At 48.3% G+C, this 26,815-nt stretch overlaps 1 protein-coding gene across 1 annotated transcript; it reads left to right on the top strand.

Moving 5' to 3' along the window:
- Positions 1–1,496: 1,496 nt before the first annotated feature.
- LOC101791390 (exocyst complex component 1-like) lies at positions 1,497–26,640 on the top strand. The gene is made up of 18 exons (XM_005011965.6): positions 1,497–1,691; positions 3,363–3,552; positions 4,727–4,854; positions 8,979–9,138; positions 9,676–9,869; positions 12,919–13,146; positions 13,702–13,834; positions 14,184–14,293; positions 15,011–15,160; positions 15,759–15,852; positions 19,379–19,497; positions 19,720–19,830; positions 20,419–20,489; positions 21,056–21,296; positions 22,125–22,308; positions 23,302–23,501; positions 25,355–25,549; positions 25,747–26,640. The coding sequence occupies exons 2-18, from the start codon at positions 3,429–3,431 to the stop codon at positions 25,900–25,902; spliced, it is 2,598 nt and encodes an 865-aa protein (XP_005012022.4). The 5' UTR covers positions 1,497–1,691; positions 3,363–3,428; the 3' UTR covers positions 25,903–26,640.
- The last annotated feature ends 175 nt before the right edge of the window (positions 26,641–26,815 follow it).

Genomic DNA, 26,815 nt, shown 5'->3' on the forward strand with positions numbered 1-26,815 from the left:
GAAATGCCTGCCAGCAAGGCTCGGCGTTTCTGAGGTTTGTTTGCTTTTCCTTCCCCAGCCTTCAGAAAGCTCGCTGTATTCTCTGCTTAAAATACAGGCTTTGATACCCCGCTGCCTACATCAGACGTGAGGCTCCGGGGGAATATTCCCGGGGAATGCTCTGTCTGGGCGCTGGTGCTACGGAGCTCAGACTGCAGTGCTACAGAGCAGCTTTCTGCAGGCTGCTGGCACTGCCTGGGTAAAGCCAGCAGTCCTTTGCTAATTCCTTCTGTCCTGCATTACTTCTAGATTTTTTTCAGTCAAGCAGGAGGGTCTAAAACACCTCTGGGGCTTGTGTGCCAGGCTGGCACCTCAGGATTCTCTAAGCATTAATCAAGGCAGGCATTTACCCCCTTGAACCCTATGCAAGGTCCACAAATAATAACAAAGATGTGCACCGCAGGCTGGAAGAGAAGAGAATCCACTCGGTGAGTGAGAAGAGGTTAAGAAGAGCGAGTTTATGGAAATAATACAAAAATCATGAATAGAAGCCCTGGCGTAGCATCTTTACTGTCCCGCAGTAAATGATACTGTGCTAATGCAGTCCTGCTGTGCGGTGCGATCGTATTTTTCTCTCTTCCAGAATGCTTGCCCCGTCTAATTTACCCTCCAGAGTGCACATAATGTCCTTGAAGCTCACAAATTAAGTAAGCTGTTTTTCCAAGGCACCGAACCCAGCAGGCGTGCAGCAGCCACAGCTTTACTCCGTCATGTTTGGCACCCAGACATTAACACAGACACCTCTGAGTCCAGCACAGCCTCAGTTACCTCGCCAGCATTCCCACCATAAGATGCTGGAGAAGGGGAAATGACCACAGGTCACAGTGGGGTGGGATTTGCAGCCACCCTGTTCTTGCCAGCACCTGGTAAATGTCTCAGTGAAGCCATCGCCGCTTCCCAATGACTTGCTCTTTTATGCTGAGCTCTCATGAAGGATGGCACGGGGTATGTTAAAACACATAAACTGGTGCAGTGGTTTGGGACAGAGCTTCTCAGTGAGTGGCTGGGGCTGCTCAGCAGGAACAGGGCACATTTTGGGCTACCAAAGCTGGTTCTGAAGCTGGGTGCACCAGAGATGGGTCTGCCCTCTTCATAGCAAAGGTCGCTCTGCACCATTCAGCTCACGTGGTTTCCAGGCACGAGGCTTCTTTTATGCTTAAATTATGCATCATGATTATGTGTCTTGCTTAACGAAGGCTTGTAAGGTGCATCCAGCGTCCTGGCTGGCTCCCACAACTCCTGTTTGTTTCTGGGGCCCTTCGTTGAAGGAAGAGGAATGGGGAGACAGCAGTTGCTCTCCATTTAACACTTTGACTTTATAGAGAAGCAAAACAGAAACGGGGGGAAGGGGGGGTGGATGGGAGGAAGGGGGGGGGGGGAACATTTTACCCTGCTTTGCTCTGCTTTTTGTCAAAACCTCCTTCATCTCCAGCTGCTCTGAAGCTTTGCTTGCACCTGGTTTCTGCAGACCTCGGCATTCGCATGAACAATTTCCTGCCCTGACCTCAAGCCGCCTGCTCACGGGCTTCACTCAGGTTCCTCAGGCTTCCTGTTTTTCTCTTCAAGCTTTCATTTTACCAACAAACTGTTTCCTGTTCTAAGGCTTCTTTGCGACTGAAATCCCGCAATTTATCCCCAGCAAGACGCGGCCGGTAAAGTCTTTGAACAACCTTCCTTCCACTAACGCTCTCTTCCTTTCTGCCAGCTGCCTGGATGGGTGATGTGCAAAAATGTCGAGGCTTCACGGAGATCTTTAAGTCTTTCTGGTCCTCTGCAGAAAAGAGGGGATAAGTGGCTCAGCCACAGGCAGCTTTTCAGTTACACCGGTGGGAAGTATTGTGCTTTCTACATTAACTTATCAGGCAGCAGCGAGCCCTCCGCTGCTTCGGCTTTCAATCATTTTCCTTTAGCTGTTGCTCAAGCGCTATTAAAATTGTATTTGTGAGTCCGAGAGCAGCAGTTGGGTCTACGGGCTGCCGTCCTGCCCACTGAATGCCATCAGAGAGCCTGAAAAGCTGTTGGGGATGGAGAAACCAAGATAACCGGCGAGGGATCTCATTCAAAGAGATGCTGCGGGGATTGAAACATTTTAGCAGCAAGTCCCCCTTTTTCTTATATTTTATTTTATTTTTTTCTAACCGTGTGGCTGAGCTGTCCCCGTCACTAAGGAAGGGAGTTACTGGAGGTTTTGTTTGTTCCAGTCTGTCACAAAGCAACCTGTGAATTTCAGTAGCAGCGAGTTTCTCTTACAAAACGTTCAATTTTCTAATGTTATTGTTTTCCTCCAGGCCGTGTTTTTATTTATTCCTAATTCTTACCAAAATATTTGCATGAAGTATAACCTTTTAGCCTTAGTCACTTTGTTTATTCAATCACACCTAACTTAAGGACTGTAATATAACTGGTGTTTTTTTCCCCATGTTTATACAGACATAAACTGACATCTCCTCCCTGACAGTTTTGGGTATGACTTGCAGTGGAAATACAGCTCCAGGAGTCTTAGGTCTGACAAAAATAACCAGGCAATGAATTGCTTGTAGCTGCCTTCCTTTTTGGCCTGCCCATGGACGTGGTCCTGATGCTCAAGCTGCTGTGCTCAGCTGGAGCCATGAAAGAGCTTTTGTTTTGCAGAAATAAGGAAACAGCTCTTCAATGTAGAAAATAGAAACGTAGAAAATGTAGAAATAGCCACTCTCTGCTCTGGAGTTTTGCAGATCCATTTACTTTTAAACGCTTTTCTTACCACCAGTTTTGGTTGTCTTTAGCCCTTGGGGTCGGTGTTTCAAGTCCTTGGGGTCAGTGTCTCCAAGCCCCATTGAGCTGTGCAGCTACTCCCCAACCAGAGCAGTTCAGATGGCTTGAGCAGCCTGTCCTAGCACACATACCCTGGCCGAGACAGGTTTATTCCTGACAAATACTCCTGTAAATCAGACAAGAGATAGATGCTTGTGCCACTCACCCTTGTCAGTGCATGGGTGTGCTGGGCAAGGCTCTGGAGCATGGTGAGTGCTCCTTGAATGGGAGCCTGTCTGGTAAAGTGGAAGGAGAATGAAATGAGAGATAATTAGAGAAAATTAAACGTGTAACTTGCTAAAAACTCCATGGGATGATTGGAACTGAGATACAGTTTTATTGTGGGCTGGATGTGCTGCGGTGTCCTGCTTGTCTTCTTCTGGCCTCAGGTCTGTAAGTTCCTTGCAACTCATGCTGTCCGCAAGCCAGCAGAGACCCTTGTCCAGGATACCGGTGTGGGGGTAATGCATTTTGTCAGCATGTAGGAGTTTGTGTGGGGATCAAATCTGCAGCCTGGTTTTGTTCCCCAGGAGCTGCCACTGGGGACAGCAGCAGTGGAAGGCTGCAGATCCCCCTTGCTGCCCCCAGGCCCCACCATGGCCTCTCTCTGGAGCTCACTGGAAAGAGACGTGTTCAACCCACAGAGCAAGAAGCTGCTGGAGACCATCTGTGTCTGGAAGACGGGGAAGAAGAAGAAAATGTCCATTCTCTGTGTAGTGGGTAAGACCCCCAGGGTGGCCAGGACGCAGGTTGAGCTGCAAACCCAGCTCAACCACCCAGCAACGAAATATCATTTTTATTATATTTTGCATCACATCTGTTTCTAAAGGTTATCAACACATCTCCTCTAACACAACACAGAGTTACAGTCTCATTCTGTCTCTGCGTAGATTTGCTGAAAGTTTCAGCAGGACCCAAATGTTTCATTAGGATCCAAAGGTGCACGTGCTTCGGGAAATTCTGCATCTCCTTTGATCTATGCACTTCTGGTCGCTTCATCACTCTACAGCATTTAAGAAATTGTTAGCACAGATATGGTGTTGGTTTATTTATTTATTTATTTATTTTATTTATTTATTTATTTATTTTGACTTACAGGGGAGAGAGTTTCCTGACAACGGGCTTCCAGATAGCCCAGTCACCTGCTATAGGGTTAATTTCTGACAACCTTAGTCACTGTTTCTGGCCTAAATGGCATGCTTCAGCACCCTCTGTAGTCAACAGAGGGCAGGAGGAATACCTCCAAGGGATGATACAGCCGCTCTACAAGCAGCATCTAAAATACATGAGTTGCCCCTGGAACAGCCCGTGTCTCCTTTCTGGAGATATCTATCTCAGGTGGGAGATCTGAATTAGAATAGCCAGAATGAGGTACAGTGAATTCCTCCCTGATGAACCCAAAGGTGACTGTGAGCTAATTAACACTGGAATTGAATTTTGATGGGATATGTTAATGTGGGTATCAGTCAAACAAGGCGATGCTTTTGGACCGTGTTATAGGGCCTGCAACAGGGCATGTAGCTGTCATAAATCCTGTGGCAACGGGGACCCCGTTCCTGTCATCTTTGGATCTTGCTGAAATATTACTTACACGTTACAGAGAGCACAATGGCCAGGTTTAAAACTCTTTGGAATCTCTCCAATGAATTCAGAGTACTCTGGATTAGACTCCAGAGAGCACTTCCAGTATGGAAAGGTTAAATGAAGAGAAAAGCCTCGCAGTACCTCTCCATACAGTGTTCATTGCAGCCACGACTCAAAATCAGTGTCTGTCTGTCCACCTGCACCCATCCACTCCCACTGAAGTTATATGGTTTATAATAATATTGTGAGTTTTTTTTTTCTTTTTTTCTTTTTTTCTTTTTTTTTTTTTTTTTCTGTCTCTCATCCACAGTGGATGCCTTTAAGCCAGTGCAGCCATTTCTGGTGAAGGTCAAGGTAGACCGAGGAGAGCAGTACAAGATAGCCTACAGGTGGCCTTTAGCGGAGCTGAAGCTGGTGGATGGCAAGACTCTCGATCAGGTAGGATTGATTTTCTTTTTGTGGCAAAGGACATGGCAGAGGGAAATGAATATGAAGCTAGAGAGACACATGTCAGGATCCATAAGGAGATTTCTTTACTGAAAGCATTGTGCGGAATTTGGAACAGGCTGCCCAGGGGAGCTCTTGAGTCACCATCCCTGCAGGTCTTCAAGAAACCTGTTGATTTTAGAACTTAGGAGTGTGGTGGTGGACTTTAGCTTAGAGGTTGGACTAGATGATCTCAGAGGTCTTCTCCAGCCTGAACAATTCTATGATTCTGTTCTATGGTTGGGTCTTCTGCAGCCCAGCCCATCCGCCTGGATGGAGGGAAGAGCAGCAAGGGTGCTTCTCTCCTCATCTAGGACTGAACCAGCCTGAATGACACTTAATTATAAAAATAATAAAAATACTAAAAAAGAAATCAAAGCCCTCTGCCTTCCCTCAGGGCTGTTTCCCAGAGAATGGTGCACTGGAGTCTCTCCATCCCTAGCTGGCTCCTCCATCCTGCTGCACTGCTCTGGGGTTTCTCGTTTCCCTCTTCTCTTCCACAAGACATGTGCGTCCAGGAGGATGAGGCTGGAGTGATGTCCTCCCTCCTGAGGCCTCCCTCTCTTTCTGCTAGGCTAGCCAAACACTTGGGTAGGGTGAGCAACGAGTAGTTGACCATTGCATTGACACAGCTCCATCAAAATCCCTGGGCAGGATCCCCTTACCCTCTGGGACAACTCTCTCCTGAAGCTCTTTGCAGCAACCCTGAGGCTGGAGAGATGGGCTGCAAGGCACTGCTCTTGTCAGATCTCCAGCAGGACACACCGTCAGACCCATCTGTCAATTCACATTGACAACATTTCTCAACGTACACTTGCATAGGATACTTAAAGATTAAATGGAGGCATTTGCTGAAAGATTGTAGAGAGGAGTGAGCATGAGTCTGTGCTTTTAGGGTGACGTGAAGGTTTTTGGGAAAGAAAGCACGGACAAGATATTCCCACTCTGCTGCCGGGGCTGGCAGTGTGTCGTTAAAGTTGTTATAATTAGTTTTTTTATTAATGTGAATGTTCCAGGGGCCTTGGCGCAGTGCCTGGGTTTTCACAAGCATAGAAATAAATGAGAAAAAGAACAGCTTTCCTGCTCTGCATCCAGGACAAATAAAGTACATCTGCACAGCATGGCTGAAAGGCAAATCATGCTTGCAGGTTTGCAGGGCATCTTGATCCTATGGTTAGAGCTGAGCTGATATTTCCATTGTCTTACATCTCCCCTTGCATGTTTTCATCCTGCCTGAGCTTTCTTCTAGCAGATGAGCCTGGTTCCTCCAAACCTCCTGACCTGCCTCGGCTCCTGAGGAGCTGGGATTAGGAGACACCTCCCGGATTGTCAGTCCTTTCCCCCTCATTTACCAACACAACAAGACAAATTGACCATACCCTATCTTACAGGCAAGCAAACAGAGAACTTGCTTGTCCTGATGGCTAAAGCCTTCCTGTGACCCCCAGCCTGGATTCTGACCCACATCATCCCATTTGCGCTTGTGCTGTGCCTGTCCTTTAGACTGCACAGCTTTTCTCCTTTGCAGATGTATTTTTAGTGCAGTCACCTCCCCTGTTGACCTTCCTTTGGGCAGGTTAAGCAGAACAGCCTCACAGTCTCCTTTTCCGTGCTGACATCTCTATTCCCTTCATCGGGCCTGGAGCTCTTTTCTTTGCCTCTTCCAGGCTGAATTCACCTTTCCTGAATGCTGGCAGCCAGAATTGTCCCTGTCACTCCTGGAACGGGACCTGGTCTCCAGCTGAAGCTGCTGCACAAGGTCCCCAGGCAGGGGAGAAGTGTGTCAGCTGCAGCCAGGGCACGCTGACACGGTGCCACCACGAGACCCCAGCACCAGATGAGCTTCCCAGCACAGCCCAGTGCTCAAATCAGCACAGTCTTTCCCTGGTGCATGGCTTGGCAGGTCCATGAAAATGCAAATAAGACCTCCCCACCCTTTCCCAGCAGATAGCTGGGACCCCAGCCCATGGGATGACATTCAGGACGCACAGCAGGGGCTTGGCCGTCGGTCTGCTCCGCTGCACCCCAGCCCTGGCACCAACAAAATCCTGACGCCGCAAGTCCAGAGGTGCTAAAGCTACAGCTCCCTTGACCAAAACAGCATTAATATTTATGAAGCGATTAGCAGAGGCCTCCCTGCTTTAATAGCTCCTCGTAAGGCAGGCTGTAAACCACGTGCCCTGTAAGTCCCCCCCCCAGGCATCGCCGCTCTGCGCTGCTGCAGGGGCTGCTACGGAGCCTGCAGAGCAATGCGGGGGCGAGAGGTACTGCTGCAAGGCGTCTGGAAAGCGACCCTTACAGCATCGCAGGACTGCATAAATCCGCACAGACTCTGCGCCTGTTACGATGATTAGTACCGATAATTATGAGAGCAGCTTCCAAATTCTCCAGAAGAGGAGACCAGGCTGTGCTGCAGAGATAATGAGATGGTGCAGGAAGGGGTTTCTTTCTGTGGGATGTTCCTACTTCAGCATCCTCTTATTCTCTCCACCCACGTACACTGCATAGTGGCAAACACAAAGTCTCCAATGGCTGGAGTTCCCCCTTCATGAGACTGCAACCTCTGGGCATAGAGAAAAAGTCACGGACATTTTCATGGACAAAAACCACATGGGGAGAGGCTAAGGGTGTTCTTCTTCCAGGCCATGTTCCTGTTCTTTCAAGTGACCTTCTGGAAAAACCAGGGCTGGGGTGCAGCACAGCAAACGGGGTCATTTCCATCACAATGACTTTAAGAGCAACAGAGAGGGGAAAGCCCCAAACCCGGAGAAAACTGGGAGAAAAGTATCCCTGAGATTTGTGCTAGGACTGGAGGGAGGAGCAGGAATCTCCTCTGCCTCTTGGCCAGCTGAGGTCTTGTCCTTGTAGCACTGATGTCCTGTCATTGATGCCAGGTAGCAGGGTTTTTTGTGAGCTCGGAGCTTTGCAGAGGTTAACACCGCTTTCTCTGAGCTCCTGCATGTCCTGAGCCATTGCCTGTAGCTGGGGTAACCTGAAGTTCTCAGGAGACCAAACGCAGGGGAGATCCATGCTTGGCAGCAGGTCAAAGTGCTCACAGGAGGACATACCAACAAAAAGGTGGCCTGAGAGAGTTTGTCCTGCCCTTCCCTGGCAGCAAATTGGGTAGTAGACGATACAGGTGAAGCTGTTTCTTTTTTATTTTTTTTATTTTTTTCTTTTTTTTTCCTTTTTTTTCTGGATTTTCCCAATTCTTGAGTGAAGAGAGGTTTGAAATTCCAGGTTGGTGGACGGCAGAGAGGAATATCTGCAGTGGGAGGCAGATGGGTGCTGGGCTCATTCTGAACTCCAGTAGATTCGAGCTTTCTCACCCAGCACATCGTTAAGCTGCAGAGCTTATTGCCACAGGACGCTGTAGACACCAATACCATGAATAGGTTCAAAGAACTGTTAGAGGGAATCAGGGACAGGAGGTCCTTCAAGGGCTGTTAAACACGGCGCTCTGGATCTGTGAGCTGCTGGAGGCTGGCAGGGAATCCTGAAGGCAATATCACTCCGGACCTGCCCTTTGAATGTTTTTCTCCCAAGCATCTGCTGTTGGCTGCTGTCAAAGCTGATCAGCATCCATCCGCCAAAACCTGCAGCGAAAGGTGAGAGATTTATGCAATCTGAAAGGAGATCAGTGTGCTGCAGCAGGGCACCAGGACTGGCTGAGTGCTTGGCCTGACCTACTGTGAGCATCCCAGGGTCCTCTCCTGGGGTCAGAATCACTGTGCATCCTAGTTTTCCGTGCTTTTATCATGCCTGGGATTATTTGCAAAGCACCCTGACCGTACCTCTCCAACCCTTCCCAGTCGCCCTGAGATAGCAGGGAAAGAAGGAGTTGCCAGTAATTGCTGCAGCTTCCTGGGGCCACCGAAATCCCCAGAGCTTGAAACTGCAGCACAGCTGTGTCTCCCTCCTCCTTCAGCCCACGTCTGCTTTTCCTCCCAGCACACAAGGTATTTTCACAGCATGCAGTGCCTGTTATTAAAACAGGCTGCCGACCTGCGTTAAGTGCACGTGGTGAGGCAAGCGGTGTTTAATTATTGATGAGGTAATTAACTGTTGACATCTAGGCGAGCCTGGATTTTGACCTGCACTTCGATAAGGTTTACAAGTGGACTGCCAGCAGCTCTGACGAGAAGAAAACCTTTATCAGATGCTTGTGGAAGCTGAACCACCGATTCCTCTCCAGGGCTATCAAGTTTGTGAATGTCCCTTCCTGTCCCGTGGAAGGTAATTCATTTCCTTGTCACACTCAGAGTGTTGTTTTATTTTTAATTTATCATCACTGTATCCCTCTGTCCTTGAACCTGTCGCATGCTCTGGTGATTTTAGAGGGCTTCTCATAGATGCTGCCTGCACTCTGGGTTGGGCAGTCAAGTGTTGGTAACACCAAAATGTATTTATTTTACAACCTGCCACTAGTGTTGCATTTGACGAGAAGAAGCCTGTTCACCTCTGAAATTTGTTTCAGCCTTGTATAACATGCCACCATGCCCCTACACACAGTCCTAGAGAGGTGAGTAAAAAACACAGCCAGAGCTCAAATTAAATTTCAGATGCCCATTTTGTCCCTTAGAAAGCTGACTTTCCTTTATCCCATCCACACATTTCTTTATTCCATGCTGTTGTTCTAACTGGCCAGCAGGCTGAGACCACTGGACTCGTGTCACTTGTGACCCCAGATGGGACTCAGTGGCACCCCAGGGAGAGCAGAGCTTATGAAATGATGAAATTTGGCTGTACCCACGTGCCCTCCTGTCCACGCAGGGAGACAAAGGCCCCAGGAAGACAGGAAGGATGCTGCAGAGACTGAGAGCCAGGAGGAGCTCAGTGCCTACCAGGAGATGACACCGAAGGAGGCTGCAGATGTGCTGAGGCTGATGGAGGAGTACGAGCCCCTTGTGAACAACTCCGTGGCCTTTGCCGAGCAGCTGAGCAATGACCTGCACGTGCTGGACGAGGTGAGGGGGGCGAGGGCTGTGATTCAACAGAAAAATGGTGCCTGGCGTGGAGGGGCACTGGGTCGAGTCACTGGGCATTGTCAGCCCTCCCAGGTGCTGGAAGCACTCGGTCTCAAAGACGTCTTGGTGCTTTGCTGCTTCATCCCAAAGGAGATGATCTCAGCCCAGCTGATCTCAGCATCTGCGATGTGCGATGAACCAGCGGGGCTGCCCAAGAGAGGGGCTTTGGGTGGGACCCTGCGGGCTGTGGGGCTCAGGGAGGACCAGCAGCTTTTGCTGGGAGGTAGCCAGGTGATTGCAGAGGCCAGCGCTCCCTGCAGCCTGGCAGCCCGGCCAGAATTAACATCATTGCTGATGAATATCTGCACCAGCAGCTCTGTTTTCACTGCGCTTGGACATCAGCGTGCGTGGCCTCTTTCCAATGACTGCGGGGGAAACAGAGGCTGACCCACTCATCTGCAGGCACACCAGGGCAGAGAAGCCCATGGTCGGTCAGCTTTGGAAGGAGTAAAACAAAATAAATGGCAGGCACACAGAGCCTGAAGGCTGCAGAGCCCAGAGGCACGGGGATGTGGGGGGAATGGTAGCAGTGAGGGGCTGGGATTTCTGAGGGCAGTAAAGAATTTCTTCCTTATATCTAATCTAAATCTACCCTCTTTTACTTTAAAGCCATTACTCCTTGTCCTATCACTACAATTCCTGATAAAGAGTCCTGCTATTGTACCTGGTGATAGGCTTTTATAGGCAGGTAAATGGAGAACAAATGGGGAAAAAAACAAGCCAAAGGAAATATTCTAAAACATAATAGAAACCACAAACCCTAAAGCCAGCCTCCTTCAGCTCCAGTAGCTGCTGTATTCCCAATTTGTGTCTCCGTATGAGTTATGCTTGGAAACTTAAGTAGTTAATCTAGAAAATCGAACTCCTGAGGGCTGTTCCTGCTTGCTCTCATACAGGCACTTTGCAACTCCATTTCCCAGCTATAAAACACACTGCAAGGGCAACCAATAAAGCTCTAAGTTAAGTTCTTTGAGTCAAAAGGCGCTGCCGAATACATTATTTTAATGCCCTCTAACGAATAAACATTGCTTACTGTTAATGCAAATTAATTAATGAGATGTTTCTATTTGTAAGGCTTGATCTACGATATTAAGTGTAATTGATAGCAGCAAGTTAGACCAGCACATGCATATATTTAGACGTTTTTTCCCCCACACCCCAGTGATAACACCTTGTGCCGCCGTCGCAGCGCTAATCAGCCTCTGCCAGCCCATCTCTTCTGGGGATGGCCAAGCAGCGTGCCAACAGCCTGGAGGCTTCGGAGGGAAGGAGAGCATGGCCAGGGCACCTGGGGGGCCTGATTTCCACATTGGTATTCCTACGTGCTCGCAGGACCCCAGCACACACCAGAATTCGTGCGTCTCCCAGCGATTTTGTGCACCGTGTCCGGCGGGAGCGTGATTACCGCTGCCCGAGTGGCGATGTTCCAGAGCCCTTCTGCCGGCCCTGCCACCAGTGATGCTTTGCTCTTGGCCACCTCCTGTTAAGCCCTAATGAGACAATCCGAAGGCAGAGCAGTGACCAGCTTGTGGGAGGGCTGTGGCTGTGTTTTAGGAGTGTTTAATACGAAGTGAAGATCCCCGGTGTGCGGCTGGAAAGCGGCAGTCTGGCAGCGGGGCTGTTTGCTCCCTCGCAGGTCCTCGTGCTGGGCTGGGCTCCGGGCAAAAGGAACATTTTCTTAACGCTGTTGTTGCTTTCTGAGATGAATATCATGGACCAGAAAGCCCCACTAAAATACGCAGTTACTGACCTATTGGCAACTGAAATCTCTGCCTGCCCTGCCTTTGTGGAAACGCTGCAGCTCTTTGCAGACAGGCAGCTTCATCTCTCCCTTCTGATAGAGACTGGCAAGGCTTTTCTTTTCAGGCTTTTCTTTTCTACAGGGTTTCTCTGACCTTGCCAGACCCTCTGTGAATCTGTCTACAGCTGATGCCATTGCCCCCAGCCCTTCCTCCCATGCTCTCAGCTGTTTAGCTCCTAAAACTGTGCTGAATTTGTCACGGGAGGTTTTAATACACATTTTGCCCATGATATTGAAGCCACCAGATCCAGGCAGGGGCTGCAGAGTGGCTCTCATGCATTCTAGGAGCAGCTCTGTGATGCTCCGGTGTCTTGTCCTGCACGTACCACCTCTAGATCTGGAGCTGCCAGCCCATCCTTACTCCACTAGCAGTGGAGATAGAGTTTGAAGGAGAGAAACCTCTTGACATGGGGATTATAGATGGCCAGCAGCTACCGTGCAGGAAACCAGCTTTCAGACACTCCTCATTCAGTGCACAGGGGGGGTCCAAGCTGTGACAACCTGACTTGGGTGGACAAGATTTTGCTTCTCTCCTTCTGAGCATTTCCCATCAGAAAGCCGAGTGTGGGGCATACTGAGTGCAGATGCTGCCCTTCATTTAATAAGGAACTCAACAGATAATTGAAATATCTGAAATGACAAACTCCTTTAAAAGCTTGATTAAGGCAGAGAAAGATAGCAGGCTGGAAGACTCATGCCTCCCATGCTCATGGCTATAGATTATTTTCCTTGATATCCCGCATGGTACTTAGGCCCTGAAAATGATACAATTAACATTTGGAAGCGGTTAATCTCTAGTGGAGCTTGTCATCAACAATTAACGTGCTGTTACATCTCCACCACCCGTCAAAACAAATGCCCGGGACCTCCAGGGGCAAATAATGCCTTCAGTTGCCATATTAGAGACACACATATGCATGTGTCTCCTGCATGATTTAACTGTTTATTAATTCCACTGCCAGAGCAGCTCAGCCTGGCACCTGGGACTTGCCGATGTAGAGTTTGGCTGAGTGCAAGGATAAGACATTGACCTTGTGCTGATAGTGATGCAGGACAGCTGTCTTGCATGTTATGACGATGAAGACTCTGCTTTGACTTGGGAGGATGAAGGTCAGGGTATCTGGCTCTGAGGTGGTGCTGCTCAGCCCCTGGCACTGTGCTGAAGCCCTCTGTTTCTCCGTTTGACAGGCCAACCTGAGGGCCATCATCTCTTCTGAGAAGCAGGTGACCAAGCTGATGAGCTCCATTGATGAGGCCCTGGCAGAGGTGGCCAGAGTGGAGGAGACCTTGCAGGTCTACGATGAGTTACTGGGAAGCGTGAAGCAGCAGATGGACCACATCCACCAGGAGAACTCCTTGCTCCATCACATCCTCTCTAACAAGACGAAGCTGATGGATGAGATCCTCTTCCTCACGGTATGTGGATTTGCAAAGTCTGTTAAATCTGTTCCAGAAGCTATCAGTGAACCGCAAACCCTGAAAACTGTTTGCAAAGGCCACAGAGCCTCTCTGGCCTAGAAATGAGGAACTTTGTCTTGATAATATAAGGACGGACACACAGCTGGGATGGGCTATGAGCAGACTGGTGGCAATTACAATGCACAGTGCCCTCATTGTGGCCCAGTGCTGTAGAGGGACCCCCCAAAGGTCTTTTTCATGGGCAAGGTGAGCCTCAATCTGTGTAATGCCATATGGAAAGGCAAGCTATTTACCAAAATAACACACCATAAATGCAAGAATTGTGCTGTAATAGCACAGCAAATCCTCACTTCCACTGGCTATGGTGACCTCTACACCACTGACCTTTTTATTTCTTAGCCTTTTCCTTAGCTTTTTTTCTCGATGGACAATTGCAGCCTGGCAGCTGAAGGTAGCACTTGGCTGTTTCAAGCCAGCAGCCTTCCAGGTGGAATGGGAAGGGATGCAGAGCTGGATGTGTTTGTACCTGCTCTCTTCTGGCTTTGTTTTCAGACCCACCTTGACCTTGGCAAGGAGCACTGTGAAGCCCTGAGCCGGGCAGACCTCTCCAGCCCCAGCGGCCTGAAAGCCTGTGTTGCTGCAGCAGAGGCATTATCTGGCTGCATGAACATCCAGATACAGCCTGGTAAGGCGAGGGCAGAGATTTACGTCTGTGAAGGGTAGAGACATCAGCTTATCTGCCACTTGTGCTGCTCACGCACCATTTCCCTGCGGCACAGCCAGAGAGATGAGCTGGGACACAGGCTGGCAGAGGTGGCTTTCTTCTGAAGATGTTGCTGGAGCTTCCATGAGCCTCCTTATCTCTCTTTGCACAATATCACAGCAAACTTTCTTCCATTTGTTGGCTTTTAGGGGGCAGCATTCACCCCAGAACTTACGCTTTGAACACGTCTTGCATTTGTCAGGGTGCTGGGTGACAAAAGGCCCCAGTGCCACTCTGTGCCACTCTAACACCTCTCCTGCTTTGTCTCGAGGTTACCGAAAGCTACAGGCTGTGGCGGAGCAGCTGATCATGTTTGAAACACTCAGGCAGAACTTTGAAAACAGCTTCATCAGTCACATTACGAACATCTTTGAGCTGCAGGTGGGTGTCACTCTCCACACAGCAGCACAGCATTCTGAGGAACTTGACTATCCTGGTAAATTAGCACCAGTGGTGTTGGGGATGCCACCATCATTAATCCTCAGGTCACATTACAAAGAGAAGTGGTTTTGCTTTAGATTTTTTGCTTTACTTTTTCTCATTTTAATTCAGGAGCAGTGGTGGCTGTTCATTTGCTTGTTACGCAAAATCCCAGGAGAAAACCCAATCCCTTGAGCCTTTGATTAACATTTTCAAATGTTCGTCATGCAATAGAAAAGATCTGGTGGACACGGTGGGGAGAAGTTTGGAAGGACAATGTGACTCTTCTAGATTTCATTTCGTGAAGAGGAGTTGCTCCCAGATCCTTAGCATTACAGCCTTAGATGCTTGACATTGACTTTCAAGGGTTGAACCTGGGAAGAGATGTGTCTGGCAGGGATCTGTGGGATCTCCCAGTGTCTTATCCTATCCACTGTATTTAGCCACAGCATCCCACGTATTACTGATGGGCCAAATCATTCCTCTGGGCTCAGAATTTTTCACCCAACATAGGGCTAAAACTGGAGTTCAAAGTGCTCACTCCGATCCTCTCTGGCCTTTAAATTTGCTTCTCAAACATTCAGAATTACCAATCCAAGGGTGGTTAGCAAACAACTGTTTTCCAGAACTTCCCGAGGCCATTTTATTCAGCACTCTCTGTCCTTTCTGTTGCTTTAGGGCAATGCTCAGGTCGATGCTCTCATGAACCCTTTTGACAAGCTCTCTGCACCAAGCCATAGTCTCCACCATGAGGAACTGGCACCCTACACCCCGCTCACGGCCTGGCTGAGGAATGCCAACCCAGTTCTCTTCTCTGATCTCCCCAAGGTATGGCTGAAATCCCAAATATCCATCCAAGAGGTCAACTCACAGTGAGAGCTCAGTTTCTCCAAATGCTTCCAGCATTTGGCATTTCTAGGAGAGAGTCTGGCCAGCTTGGTCACCTTAGGCTTGACAGAAATAGGTATGGGACTTGGTGACAGATACTGTGTTGAAGGAAAAGGTCTGAAATGCCAAAATTTGGTATTGCTGCCGTCATCTGGGCATCCCTTTACTGCATGTGCTTGATAAGATGAACTGCATTCATTCAAACATCATTCATACAACACTTGGGTGTATTTTATTCAACTGTCTTTTATTTGTAGAGTTCTGGGAAGCCCTTAAAATCCTTGGCATCTCCTGCTAATACGGACATTGTTGAATGAACGAGATGGTTCCTTGTATATCACTAAGGCTTGGTTTTCATTTTTGTTACTGTGTTTTGCCTTTCCAAAAGCCTTACACCCCAAGAACACTAGGTCCATTTCAGTTACCATCTGCTGACTTTTGCTTCAACTGGGCAGCTGAGGAAAAAGCTCTGAGATGGGAGCTGGTCATGGGGAGATGAGATACAGAGGAAATTCCTGTGCCTGTCTTGTTGTTCCAGGTCTATGCCCAGAACCTCAGCAGACTCTACGACAGGGAAATCAAAGCCTTTTTTGAACAAGCCAAAATGCTCTTGTTGGGAAGAAGAAAAGGAAGTAAGTGACTTTCAGATGTGACCTTTGTGCTGCTGAGCAGTAATTTGTTTGCAAGTAGGGAACGCAGCAATCATTCCCCATCACGGGTGTTACTGTGCCACGAGCTTCCCTCCTGCCCTATGGCCAGGTCTGCAGCTGGCAGCAGGTGACAAAGTTGGCTCTGATGTGCACCAGGTGGTGTCTGTGTGAGCCACGGCCCCATTTATTATTCAGCATTGTTTAGCTGCTTCTCAGGGCTGTAGTTTCTGTGTATCTTGCCATTTCAGGACTCCCAAACGATGCATGGGTGGCTGGGATCACATCCTGAGGAGCCATAAGCGAGGGGGACATAGGAGTGCCTGGCTAATGCCTGGTCCATTTTTCATACAAGCAGAGCTGGTCAGGCACTTCTCCCTGTAAAGAGATGGCACCAAGCCTGTCCCTGAAGACATGAGTGTATTCATAGCGATATTTGTGAGAACAGAATGATTTCACACTGAGCTGGCTGTGGGGCTGTGTTGTCCCAAGGTGATCATTTCAACAGGAATGGCTGCATCTGACTCAAAATATTCCAGTCAGGTGTTTCTGAAGATAAAAAGAGAAACTGATCTGTCTCCTCTGGAAGTTTTTGATTGCACAGAAATCACATTTTCCTTCAGAAAAACAAAGCACTGTAATGGAAAGTTCCATGCCAGCTTGGCCCAGCTTGAATGTCAGAAACCACTTCGCATGGTGTGTTTAGTCCATCAGAGCACTAGCCTGGCTGCTTTCAGCTCTGCACCTACTTCATCACTTGTCTCCACATCCCAGGAGACACCCTGCATGCTGGCTGGAGACAGAGGTCAAAGGAAAGAGGGCTGGTGCCTGATGGTGGCTGGAGGAGTGCAGCCAAGGGCTCTGCCTCTTGCCCAGATGACACACGCTGCATCCCTGGGGCTGGGAACGCTCAGCATCACTTCCCTCTGCACCACAGCAGGTTCAGCAGCTCCCCTGGGGCACTGCTGGCCCTGGCTGCTGGCTCTGCTCACCCCCCTTTGCCCCCCAAGTCTGGGCTGTGATGCCAGGCAGCAGTAGGGAGTTGGATTTTCCCACTAGCTAAGGTACTGACCCTTAATTAAAGTTTTTCCTTTTTGAAATTTTGAAAGTAATGGAGGAAAACACCTCCAGGAAAACTTTTTATAGTCACCACAAACCGATTTTTCCATGCCAGAATGATTTGCCCAACTATGGAGCCAAGAGAGATAATTATCACCCGGCTGAAAAAAAAAAAAAAAAAAATCAAGAACTCTCCACAAGAAAAAGAATAACATAAAAAGCATTAAAGCACAAGTTGTGCAGGGAAAGTCAATATGACATTATTACTACCCTTGTAATTTAAAAACCAAAAGATAACAAGCAATAAAATCAAAGGGACAGGCTGAAAAACTGGGAGTAGGAAATCATTTGTGCACAATGCTGGTAACCTGCTGTACTTGTTGCTGCAAGCTGTCACTGTTGCTGGAGGATGCAGGGAAGCCTATAGCCAGAAGATAACAGGAAAATAAAACGAAGCTATAATAATAATCCCAGGATAATACTGAGATATAGAATTTCTGGAAGAGGAAGGCATTTCATAAGAGCTGTAAAGGAAGACACTTCTGCCACGGGTCTATTGCAACCTCATCTGTCATCCTGAACACCCCTCCTGGAAGCCTGGCAGATAGGGTAATACAAACAGTTAACAAAAGATAACCTTCCTATCACCCCCCTGGCTCCTTGATGCCTGGACACAGCTTCTCCTAGGGAAATTCCTATTTTTTTTTTGCTTAAAAATAGGAATTCCTGATAAAAGAATATGAACATACTGGCAAGCAAGCAAACCCAGGGAATTGGCAGTGGGAAGGCAAACTGCTCCATGGTTTATAAGATAATGTAGCCAAACCCCATTTCCTGAAGAAGGATGATTACTTTTACTTAAATAGAAGGAAACAACAAAGATTGTGTGTGGGATGGAGAGGCCCTGGCTCCTATTTGCGAAGTGATAGATGGACTCTGAGCAAGGGACTTCAGTTCTGCTGGGCAACAGGAAAAACACCATCACCCTTTTGTGTCCTAGGCACTGAGCAGGTGCAGACATGGCTGGGCTGTTAAAGCAGACCTTTATGAAGCCAGCCTTGCTAAATAAAGATAGCACAGGACACGTGTCGCAGCCAGTCTACCTAATCCCCCTCCGTAAACACGAAGCCAGTCATCTCCTTTCAGCACTTGGTCCATCGTTAGCACTCATGCAAGCCCCATAAAACAGAAGTAACTAAAATCCCAGGAGAAACTCCTGTGTCTCCTGGCTTTCTTCCCAGGCTTTCCCTAGCTCCCACTGCCTCTTTCTTTCTAATCATGACCCCAGCAGTGAATTTTTAGGGTTGTTTCCCTGCCTCATAAAGGATTGTTTATGTTGATCCCTTCTAAATACCCAACCTGATGATTTGCTGCCTTGTTTCAAGTATTATAGGGCAGTTTACAAAGCAAACCCCAACCTCTTTACAATTGAGTCACTAATTAAATTTTCTCCTCATTTTTCCATTCCATTTTCCACACAAAAACTTAGACCTGTAAAATTATTTCCTGGTTGCTGTGGGGAGAAATTTTTTCCTAGTTTTGCCACTTCTCAGCAAGTGAAATGATCATTGCCTGTTGCATAAGGGTGGGAAAAAATATTAGGAAGCAGCTCGTTAATTTTCTCCATGGTTTTTGCAAGGCTGGGGGGATGAGAAGGGCTGTCTGTCATCTCTCATCCCTTCTTGCTGCGTAGGACATCTGACAAATCCTTTCCAAAGGTAAAGGCCCTGCAGGTATTGGCTCAAATAAGGATATTTTGGATATCACAGAAAATAAAGAGCTGGCCTGAGTCACCCAGGTCTGGGGTTAGTGGAATGATACCAACTTTTAGAATTAATTAGAAAATAGGGATGTTTCCCCACTGATTTCTTTCCCTGGATATAATTGTTTTTGATGCACATTTCAAATACATTTTTCAACTTTTCAACTTAAGCCAGGCAGGAAAGGAAATGTTGTGGTAAAAACTGGTAGTGTTTGAAAAGTATATTAATTTCCAGATGAACACTTATAATTGAAGAAAGCAAGTTGCTGAAAAAGCCAATCGTCCCCTTCAGGGATTTGTTTGAATGGTAATTTAGCATAAGAACTAAGCAACAAACATTTCTCCTGAAACTCCTGCAGGCATTTCTGCTGATTTATGCTCTTATCACCCAGGATTTTTCACTCCCCAGTCCTCAATATATAGTACTAAGCCCTAAAAAGCAAAAGGAAAAGTATCACAGGGAAACAAGAAGAAAGTAATGACTGAAAAACAGATGAGAAGGTAGATTAAAAAAAAAAAAAGAACAAAATTGTATCCCCTGCATATTTGAACCTGATAAAAATCTGTTGGGGAAAGGCCAAAACACACCAAAGATTAGTAATAAAGACATTTCAATCCATTAAAGTGATCAGAGGAGCTGGAGAGGCCAGGAGGGACAGATGCCCGGCCACCACACTATGCATGTTGCAGGTCTTCAGGAGGGCTTGGAGAAGCCGATGGTGATGGGGAGCAGGCAGCACCCTCGCTGGAGCCTCCCAGGGAGCAGAGAAGGACAGGAGGACACACTGGACAGAGGAAACGTCATCAAGGTCAGGAGATGAAGTTTTCAAAATGGTTCACATGTCCCACAAAGGCTGTGCCCAGTGCTGCAGCACATCCCAGGGCCATTTCTCCGGTGTTGCGTACCTGGGGCTGAAACAGAGCTGTTCTGTACTGCTGGCTTAAATGTCACTTCAGGTGGACATGGGCACCCATCCCAGTGTCCTCAGTGTGTGTTGGGAGTTTTAACGTGCATGCTGGTTTCTGAGCAGATGTTGGAGCAGGTGCTGCGAGAGCTGCAGCCCCTCTGCACCGCGGAGCAGCAGTTCATTGAGAAGTTCTTCCACCTGAGCCAGAACACCGCCGAGCTGCAGGTGCTGGAGGTAAGCATGGGGACTAGGTCCTCTCCAGTGCCACTGGCTCATCCCTCTAGCTTGATACAAGCCTCATCAGGCACAGTGGGGTGTCTGATTACCTTTATCGCTTACCAGAGCTCTCCTGGGCTCTGGTCCTCTGGCAATAGTCAGTGGTGTCAGGACTGCTGGTGGTGTTGAGACTCCCTGAGGACAAAAGAAAATTGAACTTAAATGATGGTTTCAGCAAGATCTTGGCATCTCTAAACATTGACTGTGGGACTGCATTACGATGCAGCATGACTTCTGCTGAAATGAAACCTAGGTTTGAGGAGGAAATTCTTCACTCAGAGGGTGGTGAGGCACTGGGAGAGGCGGCCCAGAGAGGCTGTGGGTGCCCCTTCCGTGGAGGTGTTCAAGGCCAAGTTGGATGAGGCAGCTGGATGTGGCACTGGGCAACCTGATCTAGTGGGTGGCATCCCTGCCCACGGCAGAGGGTTTGAAACTAGATGATCTTTAAGGTCGCTTCCAATGCAAGCCATTCTATGATTCCGTGGTGTCAAGCTTTCCTCTGAGAGAACATGCAGATTATACTTTCCACCTCTTTCATCATTTCAGGTACCTGCCTCTAAGGGAGGAGAAAACATGGCATCTGCAGAGGATCCTCCTTGCACCAAGCCTCAGAGCCAGTATGTAGATCACGCAATTCATTGCTTTGATGTGGGCATGGTCCAGAGTGTCCTACAGGGACTGCCAGAAGAACTGATAGATTATTATTATTATTTTGTCATTTATGACCATCCTGATTTCAACATTGGTCTCAGGTTTTCACCCTGGACAGCAGCAGAACCCAAAGGCATCATAGCTGGGCTTGCAGAGAGGCAGAGTGCTTCTCCCCAGTGCAGTGGCTCTGCTTCAGGGGGGTTACAGAAAGTGGGGTGTCATGGCATCATGCTTTCATCAGCTTTAGTTCCCTAATAGCAAGATTGTAAACTGAAAGCATATTATGGAAAAAAAAATAAATAGAAAAAATGCCAGCATAAAACCACAAACTTTCCATTTGGATGGGAAAACAGGACCTCAGTGTCCTCCCACAGGCAGAGATGTGGAAGAGTTGGAGGACTCAAGCAATAAATAAGCTCTACTGTGATACAGAAGGCTTTCCTTCTCCCTTATGTAGCTTTGCACATGCCTCTCCAGCTGGCCACAGCATCAGTGCTCCTCCCCATTTAATTACTTTATTTTTATTTTTAAGACTAGAAGAACCTACAACCCGGCTGCTGAGTGAGATTTTCAGTTCACTGGAGCCCGAGCTGAGAGGCTTCCTAGATGTCTGCAATAAGACCCACCCCTTCAGCTGCTTGCAGGTCCTGGTTACCTTGAGTGACTCCGTCTTTGAGATGTGGGGCTCTTCCTCAGCTCCCCCCTCATCCTTCCTCAACACTGTCCTGGGCAACATGCTGCTGCTGGCCAAGAGCAGCTTCAACAAGTGCATTGTGAGTGTTGGTAAGAGCAAGGCCAAATATATATGGGTGGTGGTTGACCTCCTCCAGGGTCTTCTAAACTTCTAATGTGGGCTTTACTGGTAGTGCTGGTGTGTATCAGATGTGGATCTGACTCTGGTTTTGGGAAGACTTAGCCCCTCATTGATTATGTCTGAGAGGTGAAGCACAATAAAATCAAGTGCCACACGTGCCTGCTCTTATCAGAATGAGGAAACTGGAGGGTTTTTCCCCATATACTGCCCTGGGAGGCTGTTGAAGCGATGGCTGCATATCAAGTTGTTGCAGCCAAGCTCTTCTGCACTCCTGCTGGCACAGCAGGACTTGCTCAAGGACCAATTGGTAGGGAGGAGAGTGTGGGGTGATCAAGATCCCTTCAGAAGTGAAAAACCTGGCCCTGACACTGCTGAGGTCAAGGGAAGCCACATGCTGGCATCAAGGGCATCTCTGCCAAGACCTGGAGCAGACAGCCTGTTCCCAAACTGGCTTGAGAAGTGCCAGAGGGGAGAGCCTCTGTCCTTTGGGTGTATGTGTGAGGAGGCAGAACTATGTCCGAGCGAAGAACCACGCAGCCTGAGACCAAGCACACCAGCTCCAGAAGAGCAGCCAGTATGGTTTCAGACACAGCCAGAGGCAAGGAAGCTCACCTCTTCCCATAGACTCATGAAGAAGGGAGGCTGTTGCTGCTAGTCCGGCCTTGTAAATGCAGAAAGCAGTACACAACTCACTGCTTTGCTTGTTTTCTGGCCTGTGGCTTTGCCTGCTGGAAGATGTGGCTGGGGCCATGACAGACCTGAGCATATTTTTTTGTATCATTGCCAGGGGACCTTGTGCAAAGAAATCAAGGAGGCCAAGGCACCCAGCAAGTTGAGAGGTGGGATCCTGCCCTCTGTGAGCCGCTTCGAGGAGTTTGTGAATTTCTCAGAGGAGGTGTTCAGGACAGCTCAGCGCAGAGGGGAGCTGGACAAAGCACACCTCAGGCTGGCCAGCAGCGTCTTCAGCAGCAGTGAGTACAAAGACTGGTGGCAACCATAAGGCTGCAGCCTCAGGAGTCATCAGCAACCAGCTGAGCCACCAGAGCAGGGGACATGCAGGCTACCTGCCTCCTGAACACTGCTTGGGCTGGATCTGCCTTCCCCAAGCAAAGACCTGGAGCATCTGACAAATTCAGACTGCAGAGTACAAGGTGCATGCTGCCTGGGATGTTTGCAGAGGCTGGGACACAAGCTTAGCTCCGAATCTAACACCAGGCTCTCCGCTACAGAGGAGATGCTTCCCACTACAGATCAGACTTCTTGCAAGGACAGGTCTCAGGAACACCAGCAGCCAGAGAGTAACTTTGCCCCCAAAGTACTAAGACAGAGGGAGAGGGGTTGGGAGAGCCAGGCAGGCAGCTCTCAGTGGGTCCCTGGCTGTGGGTGCAGAGACCCCGCTTCCCAGCCTGGAGAAGACCTGAGGCACTGCAGAAGTAATAAGTCCAAGCCTCCAAGAGCATGAGGTGGTGCAGAAGGGCAGCTCCTATCTGCAGATGAGCTTGGGGTTGGAGCATAAACAGGCCCTACCATGCTACAAGCAATCTTTAAAGCAAAGTGGGTGAGATAGGGAATAAAGCTAATGAGCAAGGGCCAGTATGTGCATTATAGTTACTCCCTCCAGCATTTCAGGGGGAGACAGTTCAAATAAGATGTCCTAATGACCTGTTCACCATGAGGAGTGAGAAGGGCCATCTCTGCTCTGCATACACAGTGAGCTACTTGAGCTCCTGCCCTCTCCAGACGAGCTAGCTAGTGGTTGGCAGCATGGTGAGACCTGATGAAAGATTTGGATAGGGCTGGATTAGACCCAAATGTCTCTGCACACTTTTGGGTAAATTATAAAATATTACAACTCCAAAGCCAGTACACTGCCCTGGAAGGCAAGGCAGTCGGACAGCTGAACAGCCTGTGATGAAGCTTACCTCAGCCCTTGATTCTCTCCATACCTGTCCCTGTCTTTTCAGTCAATAGCCTGTCCTCAGCAAATCTCAAGGTGAACACAGACATGGTCATGATGGAGAATTTCCACCACATTCACTGCTTCCTGTGCCAAAAGAAGATACAGTGCCTGGAGGACAAAAAGAGGGAAGCCAAGCAAAGGTATAGCGAGCACATGGAGAAATATGTCATCACCTACCTGGGCCAGCCACTGGAAAAGCTCAACGTGAGTACAGAATAAACTGACCCATCAAAAGGTCACTGCAATTCATAAAGTCACGAATTCACAGGACAGGGTCCAGAGGAGGGAAATCAAATTTAGAAACATGCTAGTTTCTTTTTGCACAGCTGCCTGGACTAATTAGCCTAGGAGAACCTCACACTTCCCAGGTGACTGCTTTGCGAACTGAGCTAAAAGCATCAGGCTTTGCTAACTCAACCAGGCATCCCCCTTCCTCTGAGATGATGGCTGCTCTCAAGACCCCTCCTTGCTCTGCTTCTTCTCAACCCACTCACTGGCCTAAAATATCTCAGACTGAGTTCAGCTTGAATCATTTATAAGACCTGCTCCTTTCAATTTGTTTGCAGTCTTCGCTGTCAAACATCTTGTAGGTTTGACGGGAAGATCAGCTCAGCATCTCATGCTGCTTTCAGCAGTGACATGCCAATGTCTTCAAATACTTCCTCTGTGAGGGAAAGCAGAATTTCATTGCTCCAAATAACATGAAGGTACTTGGTGTTCTGCTCAGACACCTGACAGCCACCTCTAACAGCCCATGTAGCTCTTCAGGTTTGAGCTCAGTTCAACACAAAGGGTAGTTGCAAAGGCACTGAGTAACCTAGGAGCCCACACCTGTTTTTGAAAGAAGCTTGTAACTTTAGGAACCTCTTTCTCCTTGAAAACCCTTAGGATTTAGGATATTTCTCCACCCCAAACTGCAGCAGAAATACTCAAGACAGCCTACAGCATATTGGGCTGTATGGCAGCAGATCAAAGGAAGATATTAGTCTTTTTTTTTTTTTTTCCCCTTTATTAGGCCAGATCTGAAATCTTGTGCCCAGCTTTGGGGCTCCAGATCATGAACAAGCTCACAAAGGGACCACCAACATGGCCAGGGAACAGTAACATGTGTCCTGTGAGCCTGGCCCTGGAGAAGAAACAGGTTTAGGTGTACCCGACAGCAACCTTCCCTAGGAGGCAACTGAGAAGACACAACCAGGTCCATCACCAAGATGCATAGCAGAATGATGAGAGAACAGTTACACACTGGGGGGGGGGGGGGGGGGGGTCAAGCTGTAGAGGAAAAAAAGCATGATGAGGATAATAAAATAATGACAGTCTGTCCTTGAAGATTTTCAAGACCCACCTTCAGACCAGATACCCCGGTCTGAATGCAGTGGCGATCCTACTTTTAGCAGGAGGCTGAACTAGAGGCTGACTGAGGTCCCAGCAGATTCTGTGTCTAGAAAAGCACATGCAGGGGGAAAAAAAAAAAAAAAAAAAAAAAAAAAAAGCCCTCTATCAGCATTGAGCCTTTCACAGAGCTACCCCGCTCCTGGTATTTCTCCAAAAACTAGCTGAGGTCTGTACTCCTTTGGGTTGGCTTAGCCCTGGGCTCCTAGAAGTGACAGCCATGCCTGTGGCTGGATACACACTCCTTTTGAAACACCTCCTTAAGGGGCAGCCTTTCCTGCATACACACAATATCCTCAAAGTACTGAGAAAATTGAAGTTCATTTTACAGTTTTGCAGATTGTTACCCCATTTGAATCCAAACCCTCTCTAGTAAGGCAGACTGCGTGAAGCCCCAAGGAACACAAGCAACTTTTCAGCAGTCCCATTGCTCCATGGCAGTGCCACCCCTAGAGATCCCACATGCTGAGCAGGGAGGGAAAGTAGAACTGATGAAATGCCCTAAAGCACAGCCAGGCCTGCAGAGCAGCCCTGCTTTCCTGGAGGACGAGTGGTCTGATACTTCTCTTCCACTCGGTCATGGGAAGGGGACTGAGGACAGTGGCCAGGTTTCATCCCTGACACCTTCATGCAGCTCATCAGTGGATGTCTCCTTGCTTTTCCAGCACTTCTTTGAAGGGGTGAAAGCCCGCATCGCTCAGGGGGTGAAAGAAGAGGAGGTCAGCTTCCAGCTGGCCTACAGCAAGCAAGAGCTGAGGAAGGTCATTGAGAGGTACCCAGGCAAGGAAGTAAAGAAAGCCCTCGAGACCCTCTACAGGAAAATCCACAAGTATCTGTCGCCAGAGGAAAATCTCTTGCCGGTGATTGATTATGGTGTTATCTGGGTGTGGTGTCATGATTTTGGGGGGAGTTCAGGGCTGCAAAGCAGTGGGTCTTCTCCTGAAGTTCCTTCCTTCTGGCTTGTCCTGTCATAGGGTGGCAGAGCATGCATGGCTTATCTTCTTGCAGTCAGCCCCCACGTACAGCTGGCACAGGCTGATGCTCTGTTTTTCCCCAGGTGGTGTGGCACGCCATGGAGCAGGAGCTCATACGTCAGTACCAAGAGCTGGAGGATCTGATCCAACGTTGTTACGCAGGCTCGGGGATCACCATGGACTTCACCATGGCAGACTTGCTGAGCTATTTCAACTCCATTACCCTGTCCAGCATGTAGAGGCAGATGCCTGTCGATTGAGACCAGCTCAGGGATCCTCTGCAGCTACACCTTCAGGAAGCTAAACTGAAATGTAAAACTTCCCAGGCTGAATTTTGATATGCAACACCAAGGTGCAGCTACCTTGTCAGTATTAGACTAGATCTCCTTTGGGGAAATGGAGCTTCCAGGGGCAAAGCACAGCTTCCTCCCACAAAGAAATCACTGCACAGCCAATGAAAAAACTCCCAAACCTCAAGTTTCTGCCAAGGTGAGTGCCCGTGCTGTGCATCTTCACCAGACCACTGCCTGCTGTGCCACACAGCTGAATGATGAAAGCCCTCTGCTCCCCAGGACTCTCTCCTTTTTATCTACTCTCAGGTGTTACAGTGAACTTGTGCTGAAGCAAGAGGGTCACAATGCATCAAGCCACCCTGATATGTGCAGTGCTATTACATCTAAGCATGCACAATTACTCTGCCAATTGGAGTGAAGTAAATGCTACTGTTTCAGCATCTCAGGGAAAATGCTTCTCAAGGATTATCTTTTTCTTACCCCATTTTCTTACAAAGCATCCCATAAGAATGTCACAGCTTGTTACCATATTGTTTTTAAAAATATGGTCTTCACTCAATTCTTGCATCCTGTGTTGGTGACTTGGAGGCTGACATCCTATCCAAGATAGACTTGTCTTTAAAAAACTAAAGACTCTGAGCTTCTTGGTTCAATAAAAAGCAAATAAAAGCACTGCTCACACTACTCAGATGGTTTGATGTCATGGAACTCCCTAAGATCTCAAAACAGATAGGAACCATTTCCCAGACCAAAGGACAGTCTTTTTTTCTATAGAGTCTACCTAAGAGAGGCCAACTCCTTCCCACCTCCCTCCTTCCAAGGGGGTTAGCCCCATCCTTACTGCTGCTTCTTGGACTTG

The sequence above is a fragment of the Anas platyrhynchos genome, chromosome 10, assembly GCF_047663525.1.
Source record: "Anas platyrhynchos isolate ZD024472 breed Pekin duck chromosome 10, IASCAAS_PekinDuck_T2T, whole genome shotgun sequence".
NCBI classification, from domain to species: Eukaryota; Metazoa; Chordata; class Aves; order Anseriformes; family Anatidae; genus Anas; species Anas platyrhynchos.